General features: G+C 34.0%; 2 protein-coding genes across 7 annotated transcripts; both read right to left on the bottom strand.

Annotated features, from left to right (window-relative positions):
* Positions 1 to 2,678: 2,678 nt before the first annotated feature.
* On the bottom strand, positions 2,679 to 8,589 carry LOC107939489 (probable ADP-ribosylation factor GTPase-activating protein AGD14). 5 transcript variants are annotated; one of them, XM_016872826.2, is made up of 14 exons: positions 8,173 to 8,589; positions 7,664 to 7,772; positions 7,187 to 7,248; positions 6,963 to 7,050; positions 6,799 to 6,860; positions 6,623 to 6,719; positions 5,984 to 6,454; positions 4,774 to 5,421; positions 4,546 to 4,683; positions 4,358 to 4,462; positions 4,159 to 4,242; positions 3,713 to 3,887; positions 3,265 to 3,310; positions 2,679 to 3,151 (listed from the first exon to the last, which is right to left on the bottom strand). In XM_016872826.2, exons 2-14 carry the CDS (start codon positions 7,760 to 7,762, stop codon positions 3,016 to 3,018), a joined length of 2,211 nt encoding a protein of 736 aa, XP_016728315.1. In that variant the 5' UTR covers positions 7,763 to 7,772; positions 8,173 to 8,589; the 3' UTR covers positions 2,679 to 3,015. The 5 variants fall into 5 exon arrangements, with proteins under 5 accessions (XP_016728315.1, XP_040954944.1, XP_016728316.1 ...); XM_041099010.1 differs by having other exon boundaries at positions 3,687 to 3,887; positions 8,173 to 8,558; XM_016872827.2 differs by having other exon boundaries at positions 4,159 to 4,221; positions 8,173 to 8,558.
* Positions 8,590 to 10,243: 1,654 nt separating this feature from the next.
* Positions 10,244 to 13,911, bottom strand: LOC107939476 (nudix hydrolase 20, chloroplastic). Of its 2 annotated transcripts, XM_016872814.2 has the most exons (10): positions 13,368 to 13,911; positions 13,186 to 13,250; positions 12,895 to 13,072; positions 12,589 to 12,669; positions 12,355 to 12,480; positions 11,969 to 12,048; positions 11,697 to 11,812; positions 11,405 to 11,525; positions 11,206 to 11,289; positions 10,244 to 10,467 (listed from the first exon to the last, which is right to left on the bottom strand). In XM_016872814.2, exons 1-9 carry the CDS (start codon positions 13,677 to 13,679, stop codon positions 11,220 to 11,222), a joined length of 1,149 nt encoding a protein of 382 aa, XP_016728303.1. In that variant the 5' UTR covers positions 13,680 to 13,911; the 3' UTR covers positions 10,244 to 10,467; positions 11,206 to 11,219. The 2 variants fall into 2 exon arrangements, with proteins under 2 accessions (XP_016728303.1, XP_016728304.1); XM_016872815.2 differs by lacking the exon at positions 12,589 to 12,669.
* Between the last annotated feature and the right edge of the window lie 1,961 nt (positions 13,912 to 15,872).

The following is a 15,872-nucleotide window of genomic DNA, read 5'->3' as shown; positions in this document are numbered from 1 at the left end:
ACTGTGTCTGTTCCTGACTCCCAAGATTCTTTGATTACTTTCTTGCACGTCTCCTCTATCAGGCACCACGCCTCAAATTTAAATTTTGAAATTCTCTTATGAATGTTTTCGCCATTTGTATTAAGAAGTGGGCAATGGTTGGACATCGTATGGGGTAGATGTTTGACGTTACCTGCTGAAAAAAGATACTTCCATTTATCATTTATCACTCCCCTATCAAGTCTTTCTCTAATATTTGTTTACGGCAGATTTCCTCTTTCCCATGTAAACCACACTCCCGAATATCCCAAGTATTCTAATTGTTATTCTTCTAGAACCTCTCGAAAGGCGTGCATTGTACTTTCCTCCCTTGGTATACCCTCACATTTATCAAAAGAATACATGATCTCATTAAAATCACCGCCTACCAACCATGGGTGACTCTTATCTTGCCCCAATTTCTTCAACAGATTCCACGAATCACTCTTATTGTGGACATATGGAGAACTGTAGAACCCTGTAAATCTCCACTCATCTTTAACCTTTTCTTCTTTAACCAAAACATCAATATGATTCCTAGAGAAACTTCGTAAACTAACTTCAGTATCTCCTTTCTATGCTAAGCATAATCCTCCTCTCTAACCTTCTGCTTCAATATGAATTCCATTCATAAAACCGCAACTTCGTCTAACTTTTTCCATCCTTTATCAATTTTAGTCTCCATTAATAAAACCATTTGGGGATTGTGCTGCTTTAGAAAATAACTCAGCATTCTTCCAGCTCGTGGACTCCCCAATCCATGAACATTCCAGCTTATAATTTTTATTGCGTCCGGTCGGCTTGCCTGCTTTCAGCCACCGATCTCAAAAAGTCTTGAATATCAAGTTGCTCAGAATTGTCTACCATCACTTCTGAAAAGCCTTTATCGCATTCCTCTGAATTATCTTATTTCAATCTTTTGATTCCATCTCTGTCTACATTTTCTTTATTACACCTTGTAAGATCTACATCCATGGACTTCCTCTTCCTCATGTTATTCTCAGCCTTTTCTGTCATTACCGTGGCAACTGGTTGAGTTCTTGTCCAGTTTACCTTCTTCTCATATTGGTTTTGATCCTTTTTTCCTGTACAATCGCTCAACTTCTCAGCTTCTCTTAATCCCGAAAAACTATCCTGCTCCTTTAGCACCTCCCCTCTCCCATCAATTCCATATTTTCCTGTGACCCCCTCACCTCATTATTCTCTCTTTCAAATCTTCCTGTATTTTTGGCGACACTCTTTCACCTCCAGTATAATAACATTGAGCCCCCACCTGCTTCAACAAAACATTAAATTTCATACTTTCTTTACCGATTAATTTTGATTCTGCTTTTAAGGCCAGCGAATAAGGAGGATTTTCACTGATTTTGCTTTTCCTTGCAAGTATTATCTGAGTGCAATTACTTAGCCCATGCCCCAATCTTTCGCATCCAAAACAGAACATCGGCAAATTTTCATATTTAAAAGGGACCCACACTTTACTAACATCATCAGTAGAGACAAAAATACCTCTTCGAAGTGGTTTCTGAACATCCATGTTAATTCTAAGCCGACAGAAGTCTTCATTAATTTCAGATCTGATAACCCCACCAAATGTGGCACCAATTGAATGCAATATATCTTTCTTATCAAACTCTGGAAAACACGAGTCAATTTTCATCCAAAACGTGATGAAATAAGCCTGATTTGATCTTTTCCACCGCTTGACATAATCTATCAAATAGGATAATACTTTCTCGAAAAAGCCAAGGTCTCCCCTCCAAAATCATCTCCAGATCTTCTTCCAACTCAAAAACTATCAAAAATAAGTTTTGTCCCACCATCTGAATCTCAAACTTTTTCCTTGTCTTCCATATGCCTTTAATATGTGCCCTAAAACTTTCTGGGTTGTATAGTTTTTTTGTCCAGACTGTACATACAATGTAGGTTTAGAACTTGGTACTACTATCGAACCCTTGACTGATAACAGAACTAGTTCTTCTGCAAGAAGAGAGATCTCATCCCTCCCCTCTTGAATGTCGCCACCGCTTTCCTCCATCGCAAGCCGCAACAGTTACTGCTTTCTCTAGGACTTTTAAGCAAAACACTCTTGGGAGCAGAGAGAGTTTAAGAGAGAAACCCTTAGAATTTGTATAGTTTATTAAAATTTTAATTTGTTAAGTAATGTAATTAAGTTTAGATATAAATAAATATATAATAAAATGTTTACATTTTTAAAAGTTGATAATGTGGTATTTTTATTATTAAAGCCTAAAAATTCTATACTTTAAGATTATCTTAATGAGATTTATTTTTTAAGGAAAAAAAATCAATTAAACCATATGTTGGAGCACTAATATTTGACATGACTGATCGTAAATGATTACATTGTTAAGAGATGATATGGGAACAACCAAGCCAACACATGGCTTAAACCAGTAATAACTACATTGTTAAGAGAGATATTTGCAAGGATTATTCACCGCATTATTTCTACCCAAAAACAAAGTTAAAAATATTTTGATTAATAACTTATTAAATTATTATATTTTTGTTACACTTTATAATTTATCCTTTTTACTGAAATTTTATAAAGTAATTTAATTTTAATTAGCTCTTTTGATTCACTTAAAACTTGTATTATTTTTATTGGCAATGTAAATTAGGTTTAAAATGTCATGTAGTGCACAAGAAATGCAAAATCTTCAAATAATAATTTCAATATTACATTACAGAAGTCACAAAATAATATTCACTCAATTAAAAGGAAACCTTAATTCCTCTAAACACCACAAGATTACATGATATACAAACAATAATATCGAATTGTATAACACAAATTATTAACGTGTCAAAATTTACACCTAACTTGATAAAAATACTGACTAACACAAGATGCATGAACACGGAATATCAATTTAAACTATAACCGAAACTTTCCAATCATCAATTAAACAGGTAGCAACGGTACTATACTTAACCGAAAATGGGCTTTGGGGTGCCTTTGTTCTTTTATGTTCAGCCGAATGGGTTGCCCCCACCGACAGAAGAGAAAGGCTCTGGGGTAGCTGGTGCTGAGAATCTACCGGCCACGTGTTGGTCAGTAGTTATGAAACCGTATGATGATTCGCTGCCAATGCCTCCGGCTTGATGGCTGCAAATCAAAGAATGGAAAAAAGGGTAATGTTTGGGACGCCGGAGTTTAACTCGGTCGGTTCACACAAAATAAAAGAGAATTAATTCTATGAGAAATGAGAAACGATTTACCTCGACGACGGCAAGTTACCGGGTAATTGAGCTCCCAAGTATGGCCCTGTAAAGTTTTGTAGAGTTCAGAACATTAAAGGGAACGAAATAAATAAAAGTAAAAGTACATTGCATTTTATCTCCTCTACTCAAAAAATTGACAAATTAATCTATCGAACTGCAAATTGATCTCTTTTGTTAAATATTTCATCCATTTCTGTTGTTAAAAATTGATTTTTGTATGTCATCATGAAGTACACATGACACGTCACATGTCACTGTCTGGTTATTCCATCAACCACATCAGTTTTAACAGTACAAATGGATGAAAGGAAAGATCAATTTGCTCTTTAATCTAATGTGCAAGGACTAGTTTGCCCATTTTTGAGTAGAGGCAAAATGCAACTCGACTCCAAATACAGGGGCTTCCATGGTACTTTTACCAAAAGGAGGAATGAAAATGGTTTACTTTGTGGCAATGCTGAAGCATAGGGCAGTGACTGCGATGGCATTCCCGACGCGTAAGGTAAAGATTGAGGTGGCATCCATGCTAATGATGGTGTACCGAGGCTTGAAGTGCGTAATAGGCCAGAAGCAGGTGGCAAATTTGGTAGGGCACCTTGTAAGGAAGCCATGGAAAGGGGCTGCACCACAAGGAATAAGTTCGAGGGAAAATTATTGGGATTTCAACAAGGGAGAGTAGGTTTGGAAGTGTAGTTATTTGATAAGTTGATCGCATATATCCCAAATAATCAACCAGAAAATCCAGTTTAGTAAACTATGATCTACAGAGTCAAACACACAAAACAAGCATGGCAGCATTATAAACTGCCATACAACAGTCCTTAAACCCAAGCAGGATCAAATCAGTCTGCACAAGCAGTAAAATAGTTCGAAAAGAAGTGAATAACGTACTGTTTGCGTTTGAGCCCGAGGTGCTTCACCACCGAGATCAAATGGGTTTATCGACCTTGATGACTGTGGAAAAGCAGACAGTGGCTGTAACACCAAAATGTATGGACAACTATAAGTGATTCATAAGTAAACTAGACATGCGGTTTAGTAAAGCAAGAACGATCTTGTGAATCTAGTTTTTCTAGGAACGTAATAGTACCGCTGCAGTATGATATTGCATGGTGAACCCCATGCCACGAGGCGGAGCCATTTGCCATCCTGGTGTAGGTGCAGGATAGGTAGGATAGGTTGCAGTAAATAGATCCTGCAAAGATGAAGAGGCTAACACAATTATCTCACGGCAGAAAGCTAAAAACCTACAATGTCCTTGGTCTAAAAAGAAATTACCGCAGGTAGTTCTTGTCTTCCACTTGCTTTTGTTTCTGTAGGTGGTCGCTGTGATGCAACGGCAGAAGTGACATCCTGGAAAGGTTTTGAGACAGCTTGAGGCCCCTGCATATGCGGGGAAGGAGCAAAATTCCATGGCTGCCAAAAAGATATGACATCAAATTAGGTGAACAAAAAGTCGATTATTCATAAAATATTGCAAATATAAGAACACTAGAAGACACACACCTGACTGGTCGAGGCTCCATTAAGTTGTTGGCTAGTCTGACCGCCAGCTGTGGAGAAAAAATGAGTCTGTTGGTGCTGCATATTAGGCCATTGTCCAGCATTATTAACACCAATCTGGGAACTGCCACTGCTGACAGGCACTGTATGCGGTAGTCCAGGAGCAGCCGCCAGAGGACCAGTAGGAGGCAATGTTGAGAAATTGCCAACTGGTGCAGATGCAGGAGCACCAGCACCAAAAGGTATTGTTTGGATCTGCCCCGTAAATGCAGCAGTGGAAGGTGCCATATTCATATTGGCCGCATGAGCAGGCAACTGACCACCAACACCACTAGGTACTCCTGATAAATGACCAGGTACAGATACCGGAACTGACAATTGAGAAAGAACAGAGTCCAGAGTGTTCACATTAGAAGAAGTCTGAGAAACATTTGTCTGGGGGGAAACATCGAAAGAGGCCCAGTTCTCGTTGGTAGAAGAAGTTGGCTGCACAATGGATTGAGTCGCGGTAGTTTGTTGTGTCTGAGTAACCATAGGAGCTACTGGAGGTTCAGGATCAGCATCAAAATCAATTAAGCTACCAGTTGTCTCCAACTTGGCTTCTACTGGATTACCGCTGGAATGTCCTAAGCTGCTAGAAGACGCGGTTCTCTGCTAGTAGAAATCCTTCAGTAAGTTCATTTCCTTTATGTAACTTCAAGGTATAAATAATCATACAACAAACATCGCAAAAGTGTTGAAGCAGCAGAATACCATGGAATCATAATCAAGTCATTATAACTCAGAAAATTATCATCATTGGCAGCATGGAATATCAATCACTATAGCTAGCATAGAATCATGTCCAGCACAAGCTACCAAGTAGTTCTAATAAAAGGTTTTCAACTACTATCGTATAGATGGGAATTATAAGGTCCAATTAAAGGTAGGATAAATACTCTGAATAGATCACCAAAAGAAAGGAGAAAAAGCAAATTCAAAAGGAATGAGAACTGTGCCAAGTGGTTAATTGTGGCAAAAGGTATCATGTTAACACTAAGGCTTTTGAAAGAATTTCAGAAAGGCATAACGGTAAGACATAAATAAATCACTTTGATGTTAAGTAAGAGGAAAAGCCTATCTTTTTGCGGGATCAGATCAAAAGAAAAAAAAAAGATTCGTGAATTAGACCAGAACATTAGAATATTGTTTCCTAGCACATAGTAGAAACTACCTGCGTCTGAGGGCCATCGACAGTTCTGTCGCTATTTGCTTTTGGAGGTTCACTTACACGAAGGGGTATTACATTCTCACCCAAAATTTCTCTAACAGGACGAACCACTGGAGGACTGGATGACTCTTTTGGCCGCTCAGGTGATCTCCCTTCTAACTTGGGATCTCCATCAGATACTCTATTATCATCAGGTTTCCTCCCATTACCAAATCTATCTTCTCGGCGCCAGTCATTGATAACCTCAGGGCGAGCAGGGCTTCTTCTGTAATCACCATATTGTCGACTTTCTTGATCATATCCAGGACTTCGCTTTTCATCATAACCATATCTAGAATTTCTGTCATCATTTCTTCCCCCTGGACTGGACCTGTCACCGTATCGGCGATCATAGGTATCTTCATATGGTGGACTTCTAGACCCTCCCCGATATCCATCAGCCCTCCTACTTTCATAAACATCTTCCTTATCACCCTGCACAATGTACAATTCAGAACATTAAACAGCACTCTTCAGTTGCAGATTCGACAATATCAAGATATCTAAAACTCCCTCCCTAAGAAGCAGGGACCTAACCTATCTCACAACTTTATAACTGATTGACATGCAATGCAAATTAGGTACAGGGAAGTTCATCTTTACCATCTTTCCTCGTGGAGGCTTGTCATAGTTTCTCTCTCCAGTGTATCTTCTATCCTCGTAGACATGCTTAATGAAGTCCCGAAGCCTCTCAACATTACTGGCAACAAAAATTTTGCCTCAAGACACAAAGAAACTAATAAAAGTACAAAATAAAGATTGGATATTTGAATGATAACCTGCTGTCAGGACCAGAATTACGCTGAGGATCCCATTCTTTCATATAGATTTCTCTTGCGCGCTGCATGTAAGTGAAAGGAATGAGGGAAAAAATGAGAGCTGGAACATCATAGTGAGAGGAAAACTACAAGTATAAAAAGAAGGAAGAGGAATTTATCTCTACCTGATTTCCACCTTCTTGAAGAGCAGTAACTTCTTGAGAAGTAAATTTAGCCATCGATACTGATTTAACTCTGTGTGTGAATTCCCGGCTGGAAAAAAATTAAAACCAGGAGCCAGTTTTAGTAAACCGACTATCTTACAAAGGCAATGAAGTCTTGGATATAAGTTAATCAGCAGCCAAAAAGTAAATAAATCTTCATGTGCCAGAAAACTCTGAATACTTACTGTATTCCACTACAGGTGGTGCAAACAAATGTCCAGAAGTTTGTGCAAACATATTGAGGTCCCTGCTCAACTGACAAGTTAGCAAATAGCAAAACTGTAATAGAGAAATTAAATGCACTCCATATTTTACACATGAAGGATATCACACTCAATTTCATATAAGGAAAATGTTGCAAAAAAAAACATATTTCAATTTCGAAAATTTGGAAGCAACATTATATGAGGATATTCGAACAATATTTTATCAAACAATCAACACTCCCCCAAAAGTTTAAGAGTGGAGATTCAAGCAACCATCATAACATTAACCAGGCTTTCTAATTGTAAAAAAATTAAAATACAGTATTCAAAATATACAACCTAATGTAGTTTTATTTCATCAATCTAATGCAGGAGACAACAGTATAATCATCAAATAATCCAATGCAGTTCTCCGACTACAATCCTAGGATCAAAACATAAACAAGAAAATCATACCAAACTATTGCAGTTAATACATCTTCGATTCTCCGGTTGTTTGAGAAGACCTCGAATTATCCGTTCATTTCTCTCGTCTTCCTTCACTCGACTCGCCATGACTTCCTTCCTATATCAGGATAATATAGGCCAAAATAGAAATTATTATTTTTTTAAATGAAAAAATAGTTAAAAAATTAGTAAGTCGACAGGAAATTTCTCCAAATTATCATTTACACACACAAAAAAATTAATTAATTTCAAATTTGAAACCAAATTAACTCCAAATTTGCGTCTTCTACATTATTATCATTACACTGATTAAGCAAAAGTATACAATCAAAAATTTTCCAGCTAATCAAACAAATTAAAGAAAAATAAAACACAATAATAATTCAACTAACCAAAAGCCACGGATCTGAACAAGCAAAGCAACTTAAAACCACAAAACAGCAGAAAAACATCAAATAAGTACGTGTTTGGAACCCTAGAAAAGTTTACACCAAGAAAAACGAAACAAACGGACTTACCTGGAATCAAAGAGAAAATAAAGCAAAAGCTTGTCTTAAACGTTAAACGAGGCTTTTAAAAAAATCAATTCCGATCCAACGCCAAGAATATTATGTAAAAACAATTAATAGAGAAATTATTTAAGAAAACACACGAAATTAAATATAAAGAATCATATGAAAAATAGATATATATATATATATAAATTTGTAGATCTTTGAAATGGTGTGTTCGTAAGAAGCTACGGTACAGCTAAGAACTTAAGAAAAAAAGAAGAAGAAGAAAATTAGGAGAAAAAAATGGCTGCTGTAATTTTTTTATTGATTTAATGAGTATATTTAAGAGAGAATTTAGAAAGAGAGAAATTCGGGATTTAATTAATTAATGTTAATTAATTATTACTTTTTCAGAACAAAAGTGAGAAAAGAGGAAAGGCTTTGTCGCCGTGCAGTTGCCCTTTTTGACGGTATTATGGATTTTTTTTGGGTTTTATTTTACGGGTAAACTACATTATGGTCCCTTAATTATTAGTAAATATACATTTTTGTCACCTAATTATGAAAAATTACAATTTAATCTTTCAGTTATTTGAAATTTATCATTTAAGTCACTACTCTGCTAATTTGTTAATGGATGTCAATGTGAGATGTTGAGTCACTACTCACTATTATGCAAATATATTTGGGTAAACTACACTGTTAGTTAATCGATTATTAGTGGCATAATTGCCAACAAGGGTACGATGTAGCTTACCCAAATATATTTGAGGAATAGCAACTTAACTGCCATGTTGATGCCCGTTAGCAAATTACCAAATCAATTTCAAATAATTAAGTGACCAAATTGTAATGTTTCATAATTAAGTAACTAAAGTGTATATTTACTAATACTTGAGTGACTATGAGAGTAGTTTACCTTACTTTTTATTTTTACCATTAAAATCTATTAAATTTTTTTTTAGTATTTGTTTTAGGAAAAGAAGATATACAATAATTCTTTTATAACTTAAAAATTTCATTGTTAACACATTAAAAATTAGGAGTTAATTGCAAAGGACGCTCTCAAACTATACTTGAAATTCAAAATTAGCTCTCAAGTGTCATGGTCATAATAAAAAAATAGCCCTTACAAATTTTAAAAACACTATGTTTGACATAATAGATTTAAGTTATTTATGCTACCAGATCCACGAGTTTTAAATGTAACTTCACATTCAATTTGATGGAAAATTTTGATCGATATGATACTGATTCTTTAAATACTCTTTTAGAATATTTTTCAAAGTTTAGAGATTAATTTAGAATTTAAATATAGTTTGGATACCTCTAATGAAATTAACCCAAAAACACGAGGTCCAATTCTACTGCCAATCCCTATATTTGAATAAAATTTGAAATTTAATCATTATACTACAAAAATTAAAAATTAAACATTCTTAGTTTTCAATTTTGAAATCCGTTAACCTTTTTCTTACCAAAATTTATCATTAATATGATTATACAATTATACTAACTTCACAACAATTTTTCAATTTGATACTTAAATTTTGATTTCGTTAAAACTATTAATTACATAACATTTGAAATTATAATTCAAATAATGACATGACACAATTTTTCACGCATCATACTTTTTAACAGAATCCAAAAGGAAAAAAAAAACACTATAAACGGGGGATAAATGTTTTTTTTTCTCTTAGGCTTTTCATTTTTCTTGCTCTTGTTTTCGGCTTTGTACTTTAAAAAGGGTTTTCATTTAGTTTTGTTGGTTTCTTTGTTCTTAAGAAAGCCCTTTGGCAAAAAGAAAGAAGAAGAAAACCCAACTCCATACAGATTTATTTATCACTAGATTTAATTGTTTTTAAATATTTATTTATTCTGTTTATAAAAATTTAAATAGTAATAAAAGATAATTACTATTAATTAAACATAAAGTTTATGGTGATATGAATTAAACCCGGATTCCGAACCTACTAATGGCAGTCGCCTGCCATCCCTGGAAAGTAACCGGTTAGTTCTCGAGCCCATGCTTCATTCGGTCACAACCTATGTCAAGAAAACTGCAGAAGAAATGAACAATGAATGCAGAATATAACGGTTCAAAGGATGAATAATAATAATTCATGTTATATGAATCTTGTAACACGTTCATGTAATGTATTCATATCGTGTAACCATGTCGTATCTAGAATTGCTCGTGCCTCTCTCTTATGGTTGTTTTTGCTTGCAGGTATTTCAGATAGAATACTGGGTGACCAAGCAGCTCGGAGATCGCTGGTTCTTCAATCTTTCGCCTTTTATTGCTTATATGTAAGTCTACAACATTCAATTTACAATATTATTATTACAGTAATGATTATATATATGATGGATACATTGGTTATATATATCAAGACATGATCGAGCTACTCGAGTTCGATTTGAAAAAAACTTCAACTCAATTCGGTAATTATCGAACCAAGCTCAACCTCGAGCAGCTTGAGCTATCAATTGAGCTGAATTCAAGCTTTGTAATAATACTCGCCCCGAACAGCTCACGAGCTTTATTGAGTATTTCATTTTTAATATATATTTTATATATCTTATTATCAATTTACATTATTACTCTTGATATGTATTATTAACCCTAAACTTAATTATCAAGCCAAACTCGAGCTTGAGTACAAAATTTATAGAGAATTTAATTGAGCTCGAGTAACTTGATTATATCTCAAGCTAAGTATCCAACTCCGAATTTCAAGTCAAGCTTAAGCTTGCCAATATTCGGGCTCGGTTCGGCTCAATCACACCCTATTCATATAAATATGTAATTGATGGAAGACATGTCTGTCATAAAATTACAGGGAAGTGAAGTATTAATGAGGAAACCGAGAATAACTCTGTGTTTAATCTAGTAGGTTCATCTAATTATGACATTAAGTTCGAGTTTTCAGATCTTAAAACTTCTTTTGTAATTAATCTGTATAACCAAAAAATTAAGAGGTAAACTAAACAAGTTGAGCTTGAAACATCCAAATATTAATAAAGAAGAATATGGCTATGATTTTTATATACCTTTTTAAGTATATTTACGAGCAATCTCCGCTCTTCAAACTTTGAAGAAGATCCAAATATCCAAAACATTCGGGAGTTATGTACCTGCAATAAACATTAGAGACAAAAAAACATCAATGTGTAGGAACACGAAGCAAGGAGCACTATTTTTTGCTCGGGTGTGCGTACAAATTGTAAATATAATAAAGAAGAAAGTTACCCGTGTCGGAACAGGAAATCAATTATGACGATGTTGCAATTGGTCTTGAAAAAATCTGTCCTTTTTATGATATTAGCAACATGTTTCACAGGGATCAACTTGAAGCTTTCTACCTCTCCATCTGCCATATATATATGTATGAAGTCATGAAAGTCCCATCAAAGGTGAGATAAGTTCATTTGAAGTATTACTAGTCTGATAAAAATCTCCGAAACAATTCAACATATTAACAAAATTTGAAACTTTTGTCTAGTGTATGTTTCGACAGATGGTAGAATTGTGATGTACTTACCTTGATTATTTGGTACAAAACTTTCGGGGAGTTTTAAATCATAAGTAAATAGAACATCTCGCTTGAATCTGTGCCCATCGATATCTGAATATGAAACAGCACCAACCGATATAGCTCTGTATGAGGAACATAATCGGTTAAGAGCCTTTCAATATATACCGAGCAAAATAAACTGCATCAAGCCATAGATATCGACCTAACGAGGTTCAACTTCCAAGCCGATATAGGATATGCAAGATCTATTAATATTTATAATAAAACGAAATACGGACCTACTGGATAGGGTTCTTGGTATTCCGGCTTCCTCTTCACATTCCTTGATAAGATTCTCCCCACAAGCAATTCCATGAGGCTATAACCAAAGACAAAAAATTTCACCGTCAAATAAGTTACAATTGTCGTAATTGTATTACCTGATAAAAAAGCGACATAAAGAAAAAAAGAACGCTTTCACCACTTTTCTGAAACTATTAGAAACTCCATAGATTGAACCATTTTCTTGACTTTCATTATAAACATAAAGTCGGATACTCAGATTCATCCTTTAATATGAAAATTTTTCCTTGTTATGCACATTTAGTTTGTTTCGTCACAGATAACTCGCGGATGTTAACTGTTCTAGAACTACAACTTGGTAAAGAAGCAAGTTTTTACAAACCAGTCCTCCAGCAACTAGATGATCAAGCATTCCAGGAAAAGTAGACTTCACGAGACTCCTCTTTCCTAGCCATAGAAATTTTTGCTCGTCTTTTTCAACATATCCGTTCATGTGAACACCATAAGCCTATGGATTCAGAAAAGAAACATTTCAGCTTCTAATATTGTGAAAGTTTCAGTAATGGAAGATAGGTGATAGCATCCCGATATGCAAATCCTATAGGGAAAAACACACCTTTATTCCGAAATAAGGTGCAGCGGCACGCTCAAGGGAGAAAAAAACCGGGGCACCATACGATGATGTCACAGGGAACAACTGTTTAACATCAATAATAAAACAATCGTTCCATAAAATAAAATCCCTACAAGAAAATGTAGACTCCAAGGACCTTTGATCGATTTAATCGGAAAATAGGCATCAAGAGATCCTAAAGATAAAAGGGCAATTGATTTCCGGCATTTTAAAAGCAAGTACACAAAAAAGACGATAACATCGTAATAAATCAACTTCTAATTCCTTACATTCAATTTCAAGCAGTACCTCATTCCTTATACCTGGAATCAATTCATTTTCAGCTAAGCATTTGATCACTTCTCCTACAGCTCTAGTTCGATCATCGGCCGATTTTAATGATTGATGCAACATCAATTTACCTCCATCACAATTATCTTTAGATAATATAAAAACGTCCTCAAAACTCCTTAAATTTTCAGCAAAACTGCACATTAATTACAAAAAATATTATAATTAGCCTAGCTAACACATTCTTTTAATTCACATTAGTCTAATAATTAAGTCTTAGAAATAAAGAAAAGCATAAAAAGAATTCACCCTTTATGTATGTAGCCAACAATTTGGTCTTCGACAACAAAAGGAAGGAACTCAGATTGCAATTCCTGTATTTACAAACAAACAACCCAATTTGAAAATAAATAAATAAATAATTTCTGTTTGGTTGCCAAGAAAAAGTTTTATATAGAATTTGGAATTTAGAAGGTGAGAGAGATGCTCACAGCGCCACGGTTGCAAGCTTTGATTTTATCGAAGAAGCCTCGGAGATTGGAAGAATCGTTGGGATTAAACTCCGGTTGAGAGACGCGAACGACGTCGTTCCAAGAGAAAGTGGGAGTGGAAGAGGCGGCGCCGGCAGAAACTTCGGTTGAAGCTGAGACAGAACGGAGATTTGTGGGTTTCATTGGGCGAGCGAAAGGAGAGTGAAAGAGCGGAAATGAATGTATTAAACTGCCGGGAAACGGCCGAGGGGACCGGGCGGCGCGGCAAGATGAGATTGAGAATCGGAATTTAGCAGTGCAGCAGCTGGCCATTGAAGCGCTGCCGGCGAAGCTTGCATTTGGGGGGGGGACGCGATGGAAGATGGATGGATTGCCGGCGGAGGTAAACTGTGAAAAGAACGTTGCGAACGACACCGTTAAAGAAAATCAAACATTTTGGTTAAATTTTCTCGTTGGTCCATGGTCAATTGGTCATGTTATCCGACAAAACCCGAAGTTTTGTCTGAAATATGTGAGAAAAATTTTTTTGATCTATTTTGGGTCGAGGTTGGGCTTCATCAGTTTAAGCCTATCCTGTTTTATACTTTTTTTTTAATATATTTTTATTTTGTTTTGGGTTGAGCTATCTGTTAAAATCTAAAAGTTTATTCGAAATTTGGAGGGTTTGAATAAAAGTGTAAAGTTCAAGTTTGGATTAAAAAATAGAACCATTTAAAATATGGGTCGAGATTGAGCTTCAAAATACAATGCCTAATTTGTTTTATATTTTTTTAATATTTTGGGTTTAGCTATTTGATAAAGTCTAAAAGTTTGCTCAAAATATAAAAGGATTTGGACAATAATGTAAAGCCCTAAGCTTGAAAAAAAAAAGATCTATTTAAAGCATGGGTCAATACTAAACTTCAATGTTCAAAGCGTTGCTTGTTTTTATACTTTTGAATTTTTTTTTATTTTCATATATTATGCAATTTATTTCACACAAAATTAAATATATAGTAGTACAATACTATGTAAACATAAAGCAAAATTATGTTAAGTTTTCTAAATTACAAAATAATAAAAGGAAAGCTATTTAAAATGTTTAATTAAAAACAAACTATGTTAGTCATTTATAATTACGAGTGGGTTTGAGTAAAATCATAAATCTATATTCTAAGTTAAACTAAGCTTGAACAAACATAAAGTATATTAATATCACACATTGGCCCGACTTAAACTTGAATAGGCTCAGGCCATGAACACCTATACATAGACTAGTCAATTAGTTCAGTATTCTGGTCAAGTTGGTCTTGGATCAGATCAATTTAGATTAATATTTGTGACGTCGAGCTGTCCAGTTCATAAATATCTTTAGTCTTTATATTACATGTAAGTTGTGGATTTAGTTCTAATTTGATAATTTTTAGTGTTTGTATTTTTAGAAATTTAAAATTTCAATGTTGTCTTGAATTATAGTTGTTAAATTCATTAAGTGAAATTATATTATTTCTAAATTTATGTCACAAACATATTATCACACGTGCAACGTAAACTTACTATTTTCACATAGTACACACCAAAAAAAATCATGTTATTTTGTTCAGTGGATTTAACGATTACAATTTTGAGTCAATACTGAAATTTCAAAATTTGAAAAGTTTAGAGACTAAATAATGATCAAATCGAAAACAGAAATTGACCTAATGAATTTAACTACTATTATTTTGAAACAGGATTGTAATTTTATAAATTAAAAAGTACAATGACTAAAATAATCATATATATATACAAAGACTAAATCCAACGCGTATACATAATATAAAAACTAATAAACATTTGACGTTAAACGGAGAATCAATATATTTAACTTAATTCTGATACAGAATATAATATAAAAAAACCATTATAATTTAATCTTTATTAATTTTGAAAGTGAACAACTAAAGACGATTAATTACGATACTAAAATTTTTCGTCAATTATACATACTAATTAAATCTATTTATAATATATTTACTTTTTAATATATTATTAATTAAAAATAAATAAATTATACTATTAACCCATGCACCGTAGTGAAAGAAAACTAATATAAATATAAAGAGATGTGATAAAGTCAAAACCTTGCGAAAGGATTGAAGTTAAACGTGTTGGACACCATTAATACCAGCAAATTTTCATGTAGTTTAACAACTCTTTCAATTTTCAAATCAACTTTTTAATCATACTTTTATAATAAAATAAAATAATGCAAATTCCAAATTGGAATTTGAAAGCTTTGCACAGTAGAATTGCAACAAGCAACTTCAAAACAACTTGCCTCAATTTCCATTTCGGTTGGAAAATGGAATACTAATTTTATAAAGAGATTTAATTAATTAATATTAATTAATTTAAAATATGAAAATGTTATCGAAAATTTGAACGTTACACTAAATTCGGGGTTAGGATTTGATATATTAGTGTTGAAAATTTTTATTTCATAATCAGTCTTAAAATTTCGTCATGTGTATTTTTTAAAATATT

Source organism: Gossypium hirsutum, chromosome D08 (genome assembly GCF_007990345.1).
Source record: "Gossypium hirsutum isolate 1008001.06 chromosome D08, Gossypium_hirsutum_v2.1, whole genome shotgun sequence".
Lineage (NCBI taxonomy): Eukaryota > Viridiplantae > Streptophyta > Magnoliopsida > Malvales > Malvaceae > Gossypium > Gossypium hirsutum.
Note: the sequence above shows the minus strand (reverse complement) of the source record. Positions and strands in the feature narration are given on the sequence as shown.